Source organism: Schistocerca serialis, chromosome 2 (assembly GCF_023864345.2).
Source record: "Schistocerca serialis cubense isolate TAMUIC-IGC-003099 chromosome 2, iqSchSeri2.2, whole genome shotgun sequence".
Lineage (NCBI taxonomy): Eukaryota > Metazoa > Arthropoda > Insecta > Orthoptera > Acrididae > Schistocerca > Schistocerca serialis.
Genome location: NC_064639.1, coordinates 852,004,698 through 852,024,106, shown reverse-complemented (window position 1 = coordinate 852,024,106; position 19,409 = coordinate 852,004,698). Strand labels below are relative to the sequence as shown.

The following is a 19,409-nucleotide window of genomic DNA, read 5'->3' as shown; positions in this document are numbered from 1 at the left end:
ATTTACATCTTTATTTCTTTTGCTATACATCCACAGCAATAAAAGAAAAAGAAGCATAAGATTGAATTTGAACATGAGGCACGACATTATGAGACTTTCTCGAAAGCTATTGCTTGTTGGCAGGTAAGCCAAAATAGGTGTCCCTTTATTTTCATCTTTTTATCACTTGCCAGGTTTTCACTGTATCAGAGGGCAACCTGTGTTCCCCTTGTAAGCAAGCACTTGCTGCATATCATTGTTGTTGAGGCTTGTGTAGAAGTTGAAACTGCATGGTTATCATTTCCAGGCTCAAAGCCTCAGCGTTTCAGTCCCCGCAACATTGAAGTCAGTTGGCAGAAATAAAAGTGGGGGATGTCAGTGATGATAATTTTTGTAGTTATTCAGTCTTTTTGTTCTACATATAAGTGGAACTCGGGAACGTTGCACACCATATATAAGGAGAATTTATAAATGTGTCTCACTCTTAATGCATCCGCCAAGCTTCTGTTTCAGTAACAAACATGACACACTTGCTGCAAGGTAAATACAATTACAACATTTTAACAGTGTAGGAAAAGACAGATTGCTAGTTACCATAAAGAAGACACGTCAAGTTGCAGACAGGCACGATTAAAAGGATCTCGCTTTTAGCTTTCGGTCACAGCCTTCACACACACACACACACACACACACACACACACACACCTCACGCACACACACCTCACGCACACACGACCGCCATCTCCAGCATCTCGGGCTGCATTGCAACATCACATGGAATGCAAGCAGCAATCTGGAGGGGACGGGCAAAGGGAAGGGGAAGGGGAAGGGGAAGGGGAGGGGGAAGGAATGGTAGAGTACAGGTGGGGAGAGAGACGAACGCTGTCTGGTGGAGTGTGCAGGGACTAGACTGCTGACAGATACAGCATCAGGAGGTTATGGGACAGTAGATTGGGGCAAAAGAAACAAAAAGAGAGAGAATATGGGCAGATGTATTGTCAGAGGGCTGCAGATACACAGGGAGAGAGGAGAATGGAGAGGAGATGATAGGACAGAAGGGGTGGAGGATGTGTGGACAATATATTACCATAGGTTGAGCTCAGGATAATTGTGTGAGGGGAGAATGTGTTGTAAGGATAACTCCCATCTGTGCAGTTCATAAAGGGTGGTGGTGGAGGGAAGGATCCAGATGGCTTGCGTAGTGAAGCAGCCATTGAAGTCAAGTGTATTATGTTCAGCTGCATGTTGTGGCACAGAGTGATCTATTTTACTCTTGGCCACAGTTTGGCAGTCACCGTTCATGCTGATGGACAGCTGGTTGGTAATCATACCAGTATAAAAAGCTGTGCAATGATTGCAGCAGAGCTGGTAAATGTCGTGGCTGCATTCACGGGTGGCCTGGCTCCGGATGGGGTAGGATAAAGCTGTGATAGGGCTGGAATAGGAAGTGCTTGTGGGTGCATTGGGCAGGTTTTGCACTTAGGTCTTCCACAGGGATATGATCCTTGCAGTAAGGTTGGGATTGTTAGTGGCATTGGGATGGACTAGGATGTTGTGGAGATTGGGTGGGTGACGGAACGCCAGTTTAGGAGGGGTCAGGAGTATCTCGTGTAGGATGTCCCTCATTTCAGGGCACAATGACAAATAATCAAAGCCCTGGTGAAGGATGTGTTTCAGTTGTTCAAATCTGGGGTGGTACTGGGAGATTAAGGGGACAATCATTTGTGGCTGGTGGGAGGATTGGGGTCATGAGGGGAAATGGCACCAGAGGTCTGTTTGTGGTCTAGGTCTGGGGGATAATGCCTGCCTGTGAAGGCCTTGATGAGACTCTCAGCATACTGAGCAAGTAAGTTTTTGTCACTGCAGATACGCCGTCCCCAGGTAACAAGACTATATGGAAGGGATCTTTTGCTGTGAAAGGGATGACTGCTGTCATGATGCTGGTACTGTTGGTGGTTGGTGGGTTTAATGTGGACAGGGGTGCAGATGGAGCCGTCAGAGAGGATGTCAACATCTAGGAACGTGGCACACTGAGTTGAGGAGGACCATCTGAAGTGGATGGGAGAGAAGGTGTTGAGATTGTGAAGGAATGAAGATAGGGTGTCTTGGCCCTGGACCCAGATCATGAAGATATCATCAATGAACCAGAACTAGGTTGGGGAAGGCTAGAAAGTTCTCCTCTACATGGGCCACAAAAAGATTGGCATAGGTGGATGCCATGCCGGTGCCCATTGCTGTGCCGCGGGTTTGTTTATACACCTTCCTTTCAAATGAGAAGTAGTGGTGGGTTAGGATAAAGTTAGTAAGCTGTATGAGGAATGAGATACTGGGTTTGGAGCCTGAAGGATGTCGGGAGAGGTAGTGTTCAGTAGCGGTAAGACCGGTAAGCCTGCTTACTAGGTTTGCTAGACAAACATTCAATCAAATCATATTAATGAGTTTTATTTCAAAAAAATTAAATGGCAATACTTAACTTTGACAATTACACAGGAGTGTTGCAAGCAAGGGCGACATACAAAATAAGCAATCTTCTTCAGTATAAACAACCTCAAGTCTGTGATACTTAGCGAGTACAAGTGAAGTAACTACAGTTGATGCTGCTATTGAACTGTCTGTCACCAGTCAGTTGCGGCACTTATGTTCTCTTCACCTATTATCAACTGTCGTCCTGGAGAGGGGTCAGTCAGCATGCAATTGGCTGATGTCTTCTCACAGCCATGTCTTCTCTATCATTCCCAACTGGCATGCTGGTGCTTGACTTCACACCGTAACACGTCGCTTGCTAGGAGTTATTTCATGACAAAAAATGAACTACTACTGGAATGATCTGGTAACAGTTTGACTTTAGCATGCCTGAATAAATGTTTCCACAATTTTCTGAGGCTACAACTTCCCACCTGGCAACAAAGGCCAATCTCTTATCAATGACCTGTGTGGTGATTTGGCACTAATGTGGTACAGTACGTTGCTGGTTGTAATGGAACTTGTAAAGAAGACAGAGTAGACCAAACACTGTTGGATTTCACTATGTGAAATACATCCATAAACAAATTTGAGTATATGTCCAATTACATTCCACTAGCCACAATACAGTGTGTGATGTTGAGTACTGCTGGTACCACTATCAGTTCCCCCCTTCCCTTAACTTTTCCAGAAAGTGCATGGGAAGAATGACTGTCAGTAAACCTTAATATGAACTCTGATTTTCATGCCATGGTCATTTTGCAAGATGCATATGGTAGGAGATAATATCACAGTGCTTCTCTTTTAGCATCTGCCACTGGAGTTAGTGCATGAGTATTTATGGAGATGATCAACTAACTAAATTATCCTGTGACAAAATATGCCACTCCTTATTGGATCTTCTCTAAATTTTCTATTAATTCAACCGGGTAAGAATCCTGCACAAATGTGCAATACTCAAGAATCAGGTGAACAAGTGAATTGTAAGGCACTTCTTTTGTGAATGAATTACGTTTACTTAAGATTTTTTCTATGAAACTCTGCCTAGCACCTGGTTTTCCTGTTATTTGTTTTGTTTACTCATTCCTTAGTCATTCTTCTTTAGGTCACACTGGACAGTTACTCTTATTTACCAGTTGTTTATTTTTTTAAACAATCTGTCAAAAATAGTGTAATTAATCAGTAATGGATCTCTCTTCCTATTTATGTGCAGTATGTTACATTTATTTACATTATGTGTCAACTGCTAGTCCTTGCATCAGTTGTCATTCCTCCGCAGGTTTTCCTACAATTGGCCACTGCTCTCCAGCATTGTAACCTTTCTATGAAAAACTTCATCTTCTGTGAGTAGCCTCTTGGAGCTTCAACCTTTATCCACTAATTCATTTATATGTCTTGGAAGCACGTACAGCCCTTTAACCCTACCTTAGAATACTCAAGAAATAACCTTAGAATACTCAAGAAATTATCTTTGCATCTTTGGTTTTGTCCTGTTAAAAGCATCATGTGAATTTCTATCTTCTAGCAAGTCCTGGATTCAGTCAAAACTCTGGTTTGATGCTTGGTAAGCTTGTATTTTGTGCACAAAACAACAATGCATAACTATCAAATGCCTTCTGGAAGTTGTGGAATGTTGCATGAACCTGGGTGCCATGAGTTTCACAAGATCTCTCTCTCTCTCTCTCTCTCTCTCTCTCTCTCTCTCTCTCTCTCTCTCTCTACACCTTTCTTTTTTGCTGTGGAGGATACTTTTTGCTAGCCAAAAAGGTCATAATGCATTAGCATAAAACATTTTCCGTAATTCTATAACACACTGACATCAGCATTACAGACCTATAGTTTTGTGTATCTGTCTGATGACCTTTCTTGAACATGGGAATGGCATGTGCTTTTCTACAGTTGCTTGGTACCCCTTATTGCTCCAGCAAACCACAAAAAACTGCTGCTTTTGGGGGAGCAAGTTCGTGTACATGATCTGTGTAGTATCTCACATGTGTTTCATTCAGTCCTTTCCAGACCTTTCATTTATCTTTTGTTCAGCAGTGACATACCTTTTTGCATTTATGCAGTGATTGAAAGGATGATTTGTATTATGCTCTTCAGCAGTGAAAAAATTGAGAGACTAAATTCAGCATATTGGCCTTCTCTCTGTCGTCTTCTGTTTTAGTGCCAGTATGATCACTGAGTGACAGAGTGGATGATTTCCATCTGCTCACCAACTTAACAAAAGATGAAAATCCTTATAACTTAGTCAGATAGGTTGACTGATTTTTACTACCATATCAATTGAATGCTTCTTTCATTTCTTTCCTAATGCTCATTTTGGTTTTGTTAAGCTGTTGTTGTTACGTAAACTATGATGAAGCTCTCTTTTATAGTAACTTTCTAAACCAAGGAGTGAACAACAGTGCAGCCTTTCCATCCCTTAAAATCTTTCTCGGAAGATACTACTCTAAGACTTATTGTACAATGCTTTTTAATTTTATTCTGTTGTGCTTTTAGATCTTCTTCCTCAGGAGTCATGTTGGCTAATCAGATACTTTGCAGTTTGTTTCCAGTCACTCTTGCTGAACAAAAATATTTTGCTATCATATTTATTATTCCATGTAATATGTATAGTCATTGATGCTATAACAGCCTTATAATCAATTTTCCCTTCCACTGCATTAATGTATTCAAAAAGTTGGAGTCTGTAAGTTACTAGGAAGTCTGAAATTGCCCTCACACATTGCTTATCTATCTCCTCAAAATAATTTTCACACAAGCTATTGGCAACAATTCCACACAACTTTGGCTTCAGTTTTAATGGCACAGCTCTCTTGTTATTTAGCTGGCAAATTGAAATCACCCCATGTTGTTATAGTGTGATCAGGAAACTTACAAAGTTTTCAAAGTTATTTTTGAAGCCGTCTTCCAATGTGGTTGGTGAAATTTATTTTTCTACTATTCACTTATGGTTTCAGCTGGCTTTCTGTTCCTAACATTATGTGAGCATTAAAGGGTAGTGGTCTATTAATTGTCGGCAATTCAAACGTACAGTGAATGATGGTACCCCTTAGGGAAATGGCAGCAAGGGACAAGAAAGGATACCAGGTGCACTCAGTGTGTACACCTGGCAGCCTCATTCAACATGTTGAAGAGGCTGTTCCAGCAGCCATTGAGTGAAAAGAGTGCAACCAACTGCAGATCATGGTGCACATTGGAAAAAATGATGCCTGCTGTCAGGGCTCCGAAGTCATTCTTGGCTCATTCCAGCGACTGGCAGAGAAGGTTGAGAAGACCATCCTTGCGCATAGAGTCTCATTGAAGCTCACAATTTGTGGCATTGTCCCCAGAACTGATTGTGGCCTTTTGGTTCTGACTCGAGTGGAAGGACTGAACCAGAGACTTCGAAAGTTCTGTGACGAGGTAGGCTGCGACTTCCTGGACTTGCGCCATAGGGTTGAGAACTGTAAGGTCTCCCTATATAGGTCAGGTGTTCACTACACATCAAAAGCCACTACTTAGGTGGCTGACTGTGTGTGGGGTGCTCAGAAGGCTTTTTTAGATCAAACGACTATCCATCTAATCCAGATAACAATGGCTGTGGAAAACCAGAAGTATCAGTGTAAGATAGAAAGAAATGCCTCCCACAGGAGAGAATATTAAAATCCTAATAGTAAACTGCTGAAGCATTTGTAACAAAGTGCCAGAGTTTGATGCGCTCACAAAGAACAGTGAAGTTCATGTAATACTAGGTACAGAAAGCAGGCTGAAACCTGTAATTGATAGCAGTGAGATTTTTGAGGAATATTTAACTGTATATCAAAAGGATAGGCAAATGGGAAATGGAGGTAGTGTATTTGTCGCAGTAGACAAAAAACTCAAATCCACTCAGACAGAAATTGAAGCTGCATGTGAGATTGTTTGGCCAAGACTCAGTATCAGGGGTGGGCATAAAATGATGATTTGATCACCCACCAGATTCATCTCCTGATGTAACTGAAAACTTCAGTTCACTTGGAAGTAAGTTCCACAATCACACAGTAATCATTGGTGGAGACTAATCGTCCAACAGTTAATTGGGAAATTCACAGTTTTGTTAGTGGTGGGCGTGGCAAGACATCCTGTGAAACATTACAAAATGCTTTCTGTGAAAACTACCTAGAACAGATAGTTACGGACCCCACTCGCAGTGTATTGGATCCAATGGCAACAAATAGACCTGACCACTTTGAGGATGTCCACATCGAAACTCTGATCAGTGACCACAGTACAGTTGTGGCGACAATGATTAACAAAGTACAAAGAACAACTAAAACAAGCAGATAGATATATATGTCCAGTAAACTAGATAAAAGATCAGTAACGTCTTATCTCAATGAGGAACTTGTAACTTTCAACACAGGTCAGGAGCATGTAGAGAAACTCTGGCTCAAGTTTAAAAGAATAGTTGACCACACACTGGATAGATATGTACACAGTAGAACTGTTCGTAATGGGAGGGAATTTCCAGGGTATACAGTCACTGTAAAGAAACTTCTAAAGAAACAGAGATTGCTACGTAATAGGTGTAAACAAAGCATAGGGCTATAGATAGAAAGATGCTGAATGAAACTCGTTTGGCTGTCAAGAGAGCAGATTTTCCCCAATTTAATCCTCGTGCCACTGAGAAGATGAATGGTATAAGTATTAGTGTTGGAGGTGTTGAGAATCATCTGAAATTGTTAAAATTGAAGAAAGCTCCAGGGCACATTGGAATCCCTGTCAGATTCTATACCGATACTGAATTCACAGTTGAGTTAGTCATTGTTCTCAATATAATCTGTCGTAGGGCTCTCGAACAAAAAAAAAAAAATGTGCACATTTCTTGGAAAAAAGCACAGGTCACACCTTTCTACAAGAAGGGTAGTAGAAGAGATCCACAAAACTACCATCCAATATCCTTGACATTGATTTGTTGTGGAATCTTAGAACATATTTTGAGCTCAAACATAATGAGGTATCTTGAACAGAATGACCTCCTCCATGCCAACCAGCATGGTTTTCGAAAACATCGATCATGTAAAACCCAACTCGCACTTTTCTCACATGACACACAGAAAGCTTTGGATCAAGGAACCAGGTAGAGGTAGTGTTTCTTGATTTCCAGAAAGCATTTGACTCAATATCACACTTATACTTATTGTTAAAAGTATGATCACATGGGGTATCAAGTGAAATTTGTGAGTGGATTGAGGACTTGGGGGATGACACGGCATGTTATCTTGGGTGGAGAGTCATCGTCAGACATTGAATTGACATCGGGTGTGCCGCAGGGAAGTGGATTGGGACCACTGTTCTTCATATTGTATATTAATGACCTTGCAGACTAAATTAATAGTAAAGTCAGGCTTTTTGCAGATGATGCAGTTATCTATAATGAAGTACTATCTGAGAGAAGGTGCATAAATAGTCAGTCAGATCTTGATAAGATTTCAACATGGTGCAGCGATTGGCAACTAACTTTAAATGTTCAGAAATGTACACTTCACAAAATAAAAAAATGTAGTATCCTATGATTATAATATCAATGAGACATTGTAGGAATCAGCCAACTCATACAAATACCTGGCTGTAACACTTTATAGGGATATGAAATGGAATGATCACATAGGTTCAGTCATGGGTAAAGGAGGTGGTAGACTTCGGTTTATTGGTAGAATACTGGAGAAGTGCAATCAGACTACTAAAGAGGTTGCTTACAAATCGCTCATGTGACCAATCCTAGAATAGTCCTCAAGTGTGTGGGACCTGTACCAAATAGTACCAACAGGGATATTAAATGTATACAGAGAAGGGCAGCACGAGTGTCACGGGTTTTATTAATCCATGAGAGAGTGTCACAGAGATACTGAAGGAACTGAAATGACAGACTCTTGAAGACAGACATAAACAATCCTGAGAAAGTCTATTAACAAAGTTCCAAGAACTGGCTTTAAGTGATTACTCTAGGGATATACTGGAACTCCCTATGCCTCACTCACACAGGGATCATGAGAATAAGATCAGAATAATTACTGTTGCACAGGGGCAGTTAAACAATCATTCTTCCTACGTTCCATATGTGAATGAAGAAACCCTAATAACTGGTACAATGGGATGTATGCTCTGTCAAGCACCTCACAGTGGTTTGCAGAGTGTAGACACAGATGTAGTTGTAGATACCATTAAAAAGTAATACTAATACTGAGATTATTGATGCTCTTGACATTAACTAATACTAATACTACTACAATATTTTGTCCTTCTGAACTGCAAGGATGAAAGGTTTCCTGTGAGAGGAAGTGGCTGATCTTTCTCTGATTGTGGATATTGACCCTATGGATGGGTTCTAACGTAAAAACATGTGGATGCCACAAGTACTCTTCTACCCAAGTAGCCACCTCATTTCTGTAGCGACATTTTGATCCATGGAGAGGAGGGCCCTACAAATCTCCACCTAATAACAAAGTCAGAGAAATTCACATATGAGATCGATGGAGAATTGTCTGGGTCTCTGCTTTAGGTCTTCAGTTTAGGCCTAAACTAGAGAACTGGAACTGCTTTTGGAAACAGCACTCCGAACAGTCAACCACACTTACTCCATCCATGTGAAACTAGCCAGCTTGACCACATCAGCCAACAATCAGGGATGTGGATAGCTGCAGAACACAGGGAACAAGTGTAATTTATGCCAATATGAGCTACAGTCTGCAGCCAGTTGCACACTGTGCATTCAGTAGCCACCAGCAGTCTCCTCCTCAGCTCAGATGAGGTTTCCCAGTAAGCTTGCTGAGTACCCAGTGACCTCCTTCCTCAACCTTCATTATATTCCCTTGAATGAGCTCAATTACGTACCTAATACTGAAGCTCCATCCTTTGTTCCTATCCATACTTAGTAGGATAACTGGCCACTGGCCCAACAGACAGAGCGTCCCATGCTGGCTGAGGCATATTATTTGCCATGAGCACCACCTCATACCTGTTGCAAAGGTATAAGTGGACAACTTGTAACCAATTCCCACATTTGCCTTCCACTTAGAGATACTTGAACTGAATGCTGACTGCAACACAGCCTCAAGTGAGGACACCCTGGTCAAATGTTTCACATCAAAAGATGCTTGGGGTTCCAACAGCATCAGAACTCTCACAGCTTTTGCCACAATTGATTCTACTGGAATCTGGCCAATGAAGCTTCCAGGTTTTTCCAACCAGCAGCCAGTTCATCTTGTGTCCATACACAGCAAATATGGGCCCTGTCCATTTCCTACTATAACCTGTGTAAGATCATAAAAAATGCTAATTAAAGAAAAACTAATTGAGAAATTGCGAGGAAGACCACAGCAAGAGATCAAATTATCCAACTTAGGTGCCACAGATGGCATAAATCTACACGACTAAAATTGTGATACACACAAAATATAAGCAAAAGTAATGAAAAATAGCTATAAAATCTTCACTACGGAGTCAGCTCAACATGATGATAAAAGTGGCAAAATAGGTGAACTCATATAATAAAATTAATTAAAACTACTAAAAACAGATAAATAAGCAATTACATTCCATTTCTTTGGAGTAGCAGTGTAGAAAAATACTAAATTACATTACACTATGTGATCAAAAGTATCCAGACACCACCAAAAAATATGTTTTTCATATTATGTGCATTGTGCTGCCACCTGCTGCCAGGTACTCTCTATCAGTAGTCATTAGACATCACGAGAGAGCAGAATGGAGCACTCCACAGAACTCATGGACTTCGAACATGGTCAGGTGTCACTTGTGTCATATGTCTGTACGTGAGATTTCCACGCTCCTAAATATCCCTAGTCCACAGTTTCTGATGTGATAGTGAAGTGGAAACGTGAAGGGACATCTATAGCACAAAAGCGTACTGGCCAACCTTGTCTTGTTGACTGACAGAGACCGCTGACAGTTGAAGAGGGTCGTAATGTGTAATAGGCAGACGTCTATCCAGGAATTCCAAACTGCATAAGGATCCACTGCAAGTACTATGACAGTTACGTGGGAGGTGAGAAAACTTGGATTTCATGGTCGAGCAGCTGCTCATAAGCCACACATCACACTGGTAAATACCAAATGACGCCTCACTTTGTGTAAGGAGTGTAAACATTGGATGATTGAACAGTGGAAAAATGTTGTGTGGAGTGATGAATCACAGTACACAATGTGGCGATCTCATGGCAGAGTGTGGGTATGGCAGATGCCTGGTGAATATCATCTGCCAGCATGTGTAGTGCCAACAGTAAAATTTGGAGGTGATGGTGTGGTCGTGTTTTTCATGGAGGAAGTTTGCACTCCTTGTTGTTTTGCATGGCATTATCACAGACTTACATTGATGTTTTAGCACCTTCTTGCTTCCCACTGTTGAAGAGCAATTCAGGGATGGCGATTGCATCTTTCAACATGATCAAGCACCTGTTCAAAATTCATGGCCTGTGACAGAGTGGTTACACGACAATGACATCCCTGTAGTGGACTGGCCTGTACAAATTCCTGACCTGAATCCTGTAGAACACCTTTGGTATGTTGTGGAACGCCAATTTCATGCCAGGCCTCACAGACCAACATCGATACCTCTCCTCAGTGCAGCACTCCATGAAGAATGGGCTGCCATTCCCCAAGAAACCTTCCAGCACCTGATTGAAAGTATGCATGTGAGAGTGGAAGCTGTCATCAAGGCTAAGAGTGGGCCGACATCATATTGAATTCCAGCATTACTGCTGGAGGGTGCCACAAACTTGTAAGTCATTTTCAGCCAGGTGTCTGGATACTTTTGATCACATGGTGTATGTATATGAACTAAGTGCTGCAGCTGCTTGAGGATCCTCTCTGGATGGTGATTGGATCTTTATACAGCAGCATGAGAATGGCTCGATGTTGTTTTCAAAACAAACAGTTCGAGAAATCATGATTGTAGCAGACTATATAAAAGTCTTTATATAAAAGTGACCACCAGTTGAAATTAGTTTTAAATTGCTTATTTTGTGTTAGGCCTGAACCTTGTACACAAGGTACTTCTTCTTCAAGCATTCTGTTTTATTTGCAGTTTACAGAAAATTTGTTAAATCTTGTCTGAACTTAATACACACCTTCACTTATAACACTTTAATTTTCTCAGAGTTGTGAAACCAAATTCTCATGTTTCACCATATTTCTTGACTCAACTGTCATTATTATGTTATTAAAATTTTAAGTTTTGTATTGGTTGCAGATGACAGGTGGTGCTGGAAAAGAGGAGAACAGTAGTGCAAGCCAGCAACAGCTTTCCCGGCAGATGTCAGTGGACCCTTCTCGTCTCTCTTTTCCCACTACTGCTTCAGGGCCTGTGTCATCTGATGATAATCGAAAACTGACAGACACTCATGAGCCAGAACCTGCCAAACTTGATCAGTTGTTATTCGGTGAGTTTCCAGTTGATGCAATTCTAATAATTTTCTTAGAGAGTTTGTAATTAAAGGTGCAGGTCACACCATAATATTAAAATATAGACAAAGGATATACAGTTGGAATTCTCTGCATATTCTATTATGCAGGGATACAACATATTTAGGTAAGCTTTTTCATTGCATCACAGGTATCAGTATTATTTGATGGTTTTCACTGCACTCACATCTATGTCTGGTTATCAGGGTGTAGATTTTCTGTGATTTCCCTGAGTTGTTCCAGCCAAATGCCGGGGATTGTCCCTTTGAAAGGGCCAGACCAATTTGCATCCCTATTCTTGAAGAAGTTCAAGTTTATGAATCCATCTCTAATGACCTTAATCTTGCTGGACATCAAAACTTAATCTTCCATCTTCCTTTCCTTTCCTTCCTTCCTTTCTTTTTGATAGTTCTTTAGAATCACTGATTGACACCACCAACCTGTTTCTATTTTTATTTTGCTGGTGTCCATAACTGCCAAGAATACAGTAAGAAACCATGATACACAACTTGCAAATTCAAACTGTAACTTGTAATGATTACGCTCTACATTATTTTATAATGTAAGTTCATACCATTGTTCTTTATTACAATTTTATCCATTATGGGCAACACTGTGAGTAATGTATTGATATAATAGAAAAACCTTTAATTCTTCTACAGCAACGACGTCTTTATTTCATCCACTACAATATCTTGCGTAATGTGACAACTATAGTGATAGCTTATAGTACTTCATGTTACAGCACGATTATTTGACTCCAGTTTTTGTTGCTTAAAAAAATAATAATAAAATTGTCTTGGATTTACTAACCAGATTAAAAAAAAAAAAAAAAAAAAAAACCCATTACATTGATTGTAGGTGCAGTGAATGTAAACAGTGCACCCCAACTACAGATGGCAAAGTTTATCAAATAAAGTTTGTTATTCTTAGTATAACACAAAATTTCTTAGGATCGTCATAAACAGTATGTAATTAAGAGAACTGAAATTTAGCTTGAGCCCCCAATACCATGACTGGCAATGACAATACATAAATAAAATGAATGGAAAACAAAGACAGTGTTCACAACTAAAATTAATTTAAGTCAGATTCAACACCAACAGAAATAAACTGTAATCTGATCAACTCACAATGCAGTGATTTCAACTGCTGATCAGTGAAGAAGAAGTCAAAGTCCACAGTGGCAAACTGAGTTCAAAACTGAACTTGGCGCAAATAGCTCAAAGTTCAAATGACCATCAATTGCAAAAATAAGTGTTCTACTGAACAATGGGTAGAAATAAAACTGAGTTGTGATCTCTGCAGAATATCTCTCAGCCCCCCCCCCCCTTCCCCCCTAAACTAATGCGAAATATTCCAAACTGTCTCAACCAACAATGCAAAATTGTCTATCACCAGAAGGTGTGTAACCAGTTCTCCACTGAGAGAATCATAGAGCTTGCCTCTTCCAGTCTGTCCCAAACAGCGTGACATAATAAGGTGGCTGCTATCCTCTTAAGCCCTCGGCACACCCCTTCCTGGAAAATCCAAGCCTCTACATCACTTAATAACTTCATGTTATCACCAGCTTCTCACAACATTTGCAAATGCAATTAAAAATCTGAATGTGCCATTATATGAGTACTAAAAATCTAAACAAATGTGCTAGGGAAGTTCTGGTAGAATTTACACTGAAGAGACAAAGAAACTGGTACACGTGCCTAATATCCTGTAGGGCTCCCACGAGCTCACAAAAGTGCCACAACACAATGTGGCAAGGACTCGATTAATGTCTGAAGTAGTGCTGGAGAGGACTGACACCATGAATCTTGCGGGGCTGTCCGTAAATCCGTATGAGTATGAGGGGGTGGAGGTCTCTTCTGAACAGCACATTGCAAGGCATTCCAGATATGCTCAATAATGTTCATATCTGGGGAGTTTAGTGGCCAGCAGAAATGTTCAAACTGCGATGAGTGTTCCTGTTGCCACTCTGTAGCAATTCTGGACATGTGGGGTGTCGCATTATACTGCTTTAATTGCCCAAGTCTGTCAGAATGCACAATGGACATGAATAGATGCAGTTGATTAGACAGGATGCTTATGTACGTGTCACCTGTCAAGAGTTGTATCTAGATGTATCAGGGGTCCCATATCACTCCAACTGCACACGCCCCACACCATTACAGAGCCTTCATCAGCTTGAACAGTCCCCTGCTGGCATGCAGGATCCACGGATTAATGAGGTTGTCTCCATACCAGTGCATGTCCATCTGTTTGATATAATTTGAAACAAGACTCGTCCGACCAGGCAACATGTTTTCAAGCATCAACAGTCAAATGTCGGTGTTGACGGGCCCGGTCGAGGTGTAAAGCTTTGTGTCGTGCAGTCATCAAAGGTAGACGAATGGGCCTTCGGCTCCTAAAGCCCACTGTTGGTGTTTCATTGAATGGGTTGCACGCTGACACTTGTTGATGGCCCAGCACTGAAATCTGCAGCAATTTGAGGAAAGGTTGTACTTCTGTCACATTGAACGATTCTCTTTAGTCGTCGTTGGACCCAGTCTTGCAGGACCTTTTTCCAGCCACAGCGTGTCAGAGATTTGATGTTTTACCAAATTCCAGATATTCATGGTACACTTGTGAAATGGTCGTACCAGAAAATCCCCTCTTCATTGCTATCTTGGAGATGCTGTATCCCATCGCTCGTGTGTCGACTATAACAACACATTCAGTCACATCTAAATCTTGGCAACCTGGCACTGTAGCAGCAGTAACTGATCTATACTGTGTTCCTCATAAGAGTAAACCTGATGTAAACAAACACAAACATGATGATTAGTCAGCAGCCGTAGCTCTTGTACTCTGGTGGTGTTCTGCTCTTGGAAGGAGGTCCAACTTATGTATTTGATTTTTTATTGCTATGTCACTGTAAATGAAACTTTAAGACAATCTAATGTAGTAATAGCCATCAATGTTTTTCTTACTCAGACTTTAGCTACGTAATTTTTGTTTCAAATATCGTGTACAGTCACAGTCTCTGTAAGCACAACTTGTGCTCTGATTGTCTCACAGTTCATATGCACACACATACACATACACACACGCACACGCCCACACACACGCACACACGCACACACGCACACACACACACACACACACACACACACACACACACACACACGTATGTGTACTGATGTTTGTAGTGGTTCATTAATGAGTTACTGCTTCATAGCCGAGTCCAGTCAATCAAAATAGCTCTGAACTCCGTGCCTTGACTAATTACAGTGTAGACATGTATGGTACCTCTTTATACAGGAATTTGACTGCTTTTTCTATTGTCATGGTTAGATTAAATGTAGCTCTAATCAGTTTTGAATTACAGACAAAGCTATGCAAGTTTATAATCAATTAATTAAAAATCGCAATTAAAATCTTACATACTAAATGTTGTATGCAGTGTGTAATCGAGTCTACAAACACATACTGTCTTGCTGTTAGTGTAGCTATTTTGGATTAAATGATATGCTGATTTTAATCAAAGACCAGTTAAAATGTCTTTCAAAGGTTAATTAATAATGGTTATGAAACAGATGAATAGCTCAGTAAATGCACATTGATGAGTATCGTATATTTACAGCTCAATCTTCTTTATGTAATAAAAGTTGTAAAAGTTAGTAATCATTTTCTGGATTCCAGTTAGTCAAGTCTGCTCAATGCTATACTTCTCACGCATATCATCTCTGCATATCAACAGAATTACCTGTAGTTTTTCTTTAACATGACGGATCGTGCTTTCCTGTATCTATAATAGTCTGTGGGTGCCTCCGGCTGGAGATGTCATGTCATGTCTAGTGTGTCCAAATTTGAAAGGAGCACATGCAGTCCTCTGACCTTGCTGCTCTGCCCATCCGTGCCACTTGTGCGTACATCCGCGCCCACCAGGCATCCATCAGAGGCATGCTGACCTGGCTCTCACAGTGCAGAGTGCGTTATTCAGATGCAGTGTCTGACCAGAATTGATCACCAATATTTATATATGACACTTCATGTTGCAATCGGTGTGTGAGGTGAGCATGAAGTTATGTCGCATCTTGTAGTTGCATGAGGAGCAGTCAGTACATTTGCTGCATTCTGAATCTGTGTATTTACTATAATCTGAACCCAAAGATTACCTATGCTTCTCACTGTACATCATTCACCAATATTTTTTGTTAATGGTAATTATTGTGTAGTTTACTGTTTGTATGTTTTCATCACCAAGTTACCTATAGGTTCATAGGTTTTCATGAAATGCAGCTTCTACATTCTGCAGTACTGAATCAGTTGATACATGTGTAAGTAGATTTTATGTTGGAAGTGTGTACACATTTGTGGTGCTTATTAGTTAATGGGTTTGGTCTTGAGATTAAGAACTTGTTTCTGTAGCTCTAAAACATGATTTTGTGCACATTTAATACAAACACAGCATCCAGAAGCATAACCTGCTTCTATCAGTTGTTCTGCAGTTATTTATCTGTCAATGTAGTTGTTGTGGTCATCAACCAAAGACTTGTCGAATGCAGTTTTCCACACTACTCTTATTTAGTACTTCCTCATTATGTATGTGATTCACTCTTCTACTTGTCAACAGACTCATACAGCTCCAAATTTCAGAAGCTTCTATTCTTTTCTTTTCTAAATTGCTTATTGTCTATTTCCATACAAGGCTACACCCCAAACAAATGTCTTCAGAACAACTTTTGTAGCCATTTCCAGTCTACATTTTATTTATTCTGTACTTTGGCCATCATCAGTTATTTTCCTGTTCACAGAGCAGAACTCATCTGCTTCTTTTAGTGTCTCATTTCGTAATCTGATTCCCCTAGTATTGCCTGATTCCATTATCCTTATTTTGTTTTTGTTGATGTTCATCTCATATGCTTTAAAGACACTGTCCATTCCATTAAACTGCTCTTTCAAGTCTGTTGCTGTCTCTGACAAAATTACGTCATCATTGGCAAACCACAAAGATTTTATTTCTCCTCCCTGAACTTTAATTCCTTCAGATTGAATAACATTAGGAATAGGCTAAATCCTGTCTCACTCCCATCTCAGCCATTGCTTTCCTTTCATACCCTTTGACTCTTACAGCTGCTGTCAGGTGTCTGTATAAGTAGTGTACTCTTCAGTCCCGGTATTTTATCCCTGCTATCATCAGAATTTTAGATCATATTCCAGTCAACATTGTCAAAAGCTTTCTCGAAGTCTACAAATGCTATAAATGTAGGTAAGCGTATGTTTAAACCTGTCTTGTAATGTGAGTTGCAGGATCAGTATTACCTTGTGTGTTCCTATATTTCTCTGGAATCCAAACTGATCTTTCTCTAGGCCGGCGTCTACCTTTTTTTCCATTCTTCTGCAAACCACAAAGATTTCATAATTCATGCCAGTATTTTGAATCTATGGCTTATGAACTGATAGTTCAGAAATATTCACATCTTTCAGCACATTCTTTCTAGGAAATTAGAATCATCACATTCTTCTTGAAGTCTTGTGGTATTTCCACTGTCTCAAACATCTCCTATACCTTCTGTGCCAAGGAAATCAGTAGTTCAGGGAGAATGTCATCTACTCCAGGGGCCTGATTTTGACTTGGGTCGTTGTGCTCTGTCATATTCTTCTTGCGGTATATATGTCCCATCTCACCTTCATCTACTTCCTCTTTGCATTCTATAATATTGCCTTAGGTTCATTTCCCTTGTGTAGCCCCTCTATTCATTCTGCCTTTCAGCTTAACCTTCCTTGCTTAGTGCTGGTTTTCCACCTGAGCTCTTGATATTCATAAAGCTGCTGCTGCTTCTCTTTCCTCCAAAGACCTCATTACTTTTCCTATAGGTGGAATCTACCTTTTCCCTAATTATACATACTCCTATAGACTTGCATTTGTCCTACAGCCATTCCTACTTAGCCATGTTGCACTTTGTTAGTCTCATTTTTTGGGCACCTGTAGCACTCTTGTGTCTGCTTCATTTGCCACATTTTTGTATTTTCTCTTTTTATCAAATAAATTTGTATATCGTGTAATGTCCAGTAATTTCTACTAGGCCTTGTCTTTTTAATTATTTCATCCTCTTCAGTCAATTTTTGCGTAATGCTCTCTTTGAGACTCTCAGCAACCTCTGGTTCTTTCATATTATCCATTTCCCATATCCTTAATTTCCCATCTTTTTTCAGTTTCTTCAGTTTTAATCTGTAGTTCATAAGCAATGAATTATAGTTAGTGTCCACATCAATATGGAGTGATATTTAAATCGAAAAAATGCCCTTTCTAACAAGACATTGTACTTTTTCACAAGGGCTGACACTGTGTCAATATATAAGGAAATTTCTCCAATTCTTGGAGATGACAGTTCGCTCTGTAGTACCACACTTAGATGCTGCAGAGAATCAAATATTCCTTGCAAACACTGACATTTAGTGTTGGTGGCTGAGCATTTCCCCCACCTCTAATGCTGTTGCAGGGATTGTAATCTACGCCATCAAACCAAAACAAAATTAGAAAGAAGAAAAAAGACAAGAAGTTGAAAAGTCTTCTTTCTCCCCATATGAAGATAGATAAAGCTAATAAAAACTTAAGTTATTGCTAATGATAATAATAATATAATTATAATAATAATTTCATGAGGCTTGATTGTCAGATATAAGTATTTAAATTAAGGTGATATAGTCACAGACTGATTAATAGTTCAATGGAACTCAGAAGATAAAAGGTTTTCACATATCTGTATGTATCAGAAATTCATTAATTATACAAAAGAACATTAAAATTAGGAATTTAGGATGGAATGTAAATAATATTGTTATAAAAGCATTGAGACAGCTACTGAGCAGTGCCGACAAATGCACTATTCGAGGTCGACTCACTCCTTCCTGGCCAAGTGCCCAACTGTAACTAATTTGCACCACAACAGTAACTGGTCTCACACATATTTTCAACAAGCAAAGATTAACTTATACTGGTAGCTACAGCTACAACAAGCTCAACAGAGAACTTCATCGATAACTATATACGTATATCTAAATTATTGATAGACGGCAAATACATTGCCATGTGAGAACACTGTACCCTCACAGACTGATTGTCCACCTGGAGCTCAGTTTTAAACTCCTTCATGACTGGAAAAAAGCATTTTTAAATTTACTTCTTACTAATGACTGTTTTTATAACATTTGAGCAGCCCATGTTTTAACACTTCCGGTAGTGTGTACAGAATAGCCAGCATTGCAGTCTTGACCGATCACTAGTTTTGTAATGAGAAATGTATACTCATATACAATCTTTCGTCTCTTGTTTTGCAGCTTGGTTGGAAAACTACCATTAGGGACCCAACCACAGTTGTGTGAAGCTTGTTATACGTGGAAATTTGATTCTTTAAAGGTCTGATTACCTTACAAATCAGTTAATGTGTTAAATAGTTGATATTAAGCATATAAAAAGTAGTAGTTTAGAAAGTGTTTGAAATTGTGTTTAAAGTTTGTTGGAACACTGGATGAGTAAT

The 19,409-nt window shown here is 39.9% G+C and overlaps 1 protein-coding gene across 2 annotated transcripts in view; it reads left to right on the top strand.

Annotated features, from left to right (window-relative positions):
• Positions 1-19,409, top strand: part of LOC126458143 (tuberin) — a 307,774-nt gene that overhangs the window by 180,938 nt on the left and 107,427 nt on the right. For both annotated transcript variants that reach the window (XM_050094996.1, XM_050094995.1), the window contains exon 19: positions 11,678-11,867. In XM_050094996.1, coding sequence (XP_049950953.1) covers positions 11,678-11,867 — 190 coding nt within the window. The remainder of the gene's footprint in view (positions 1-11,677; positions 11,868-19,409) is intronic.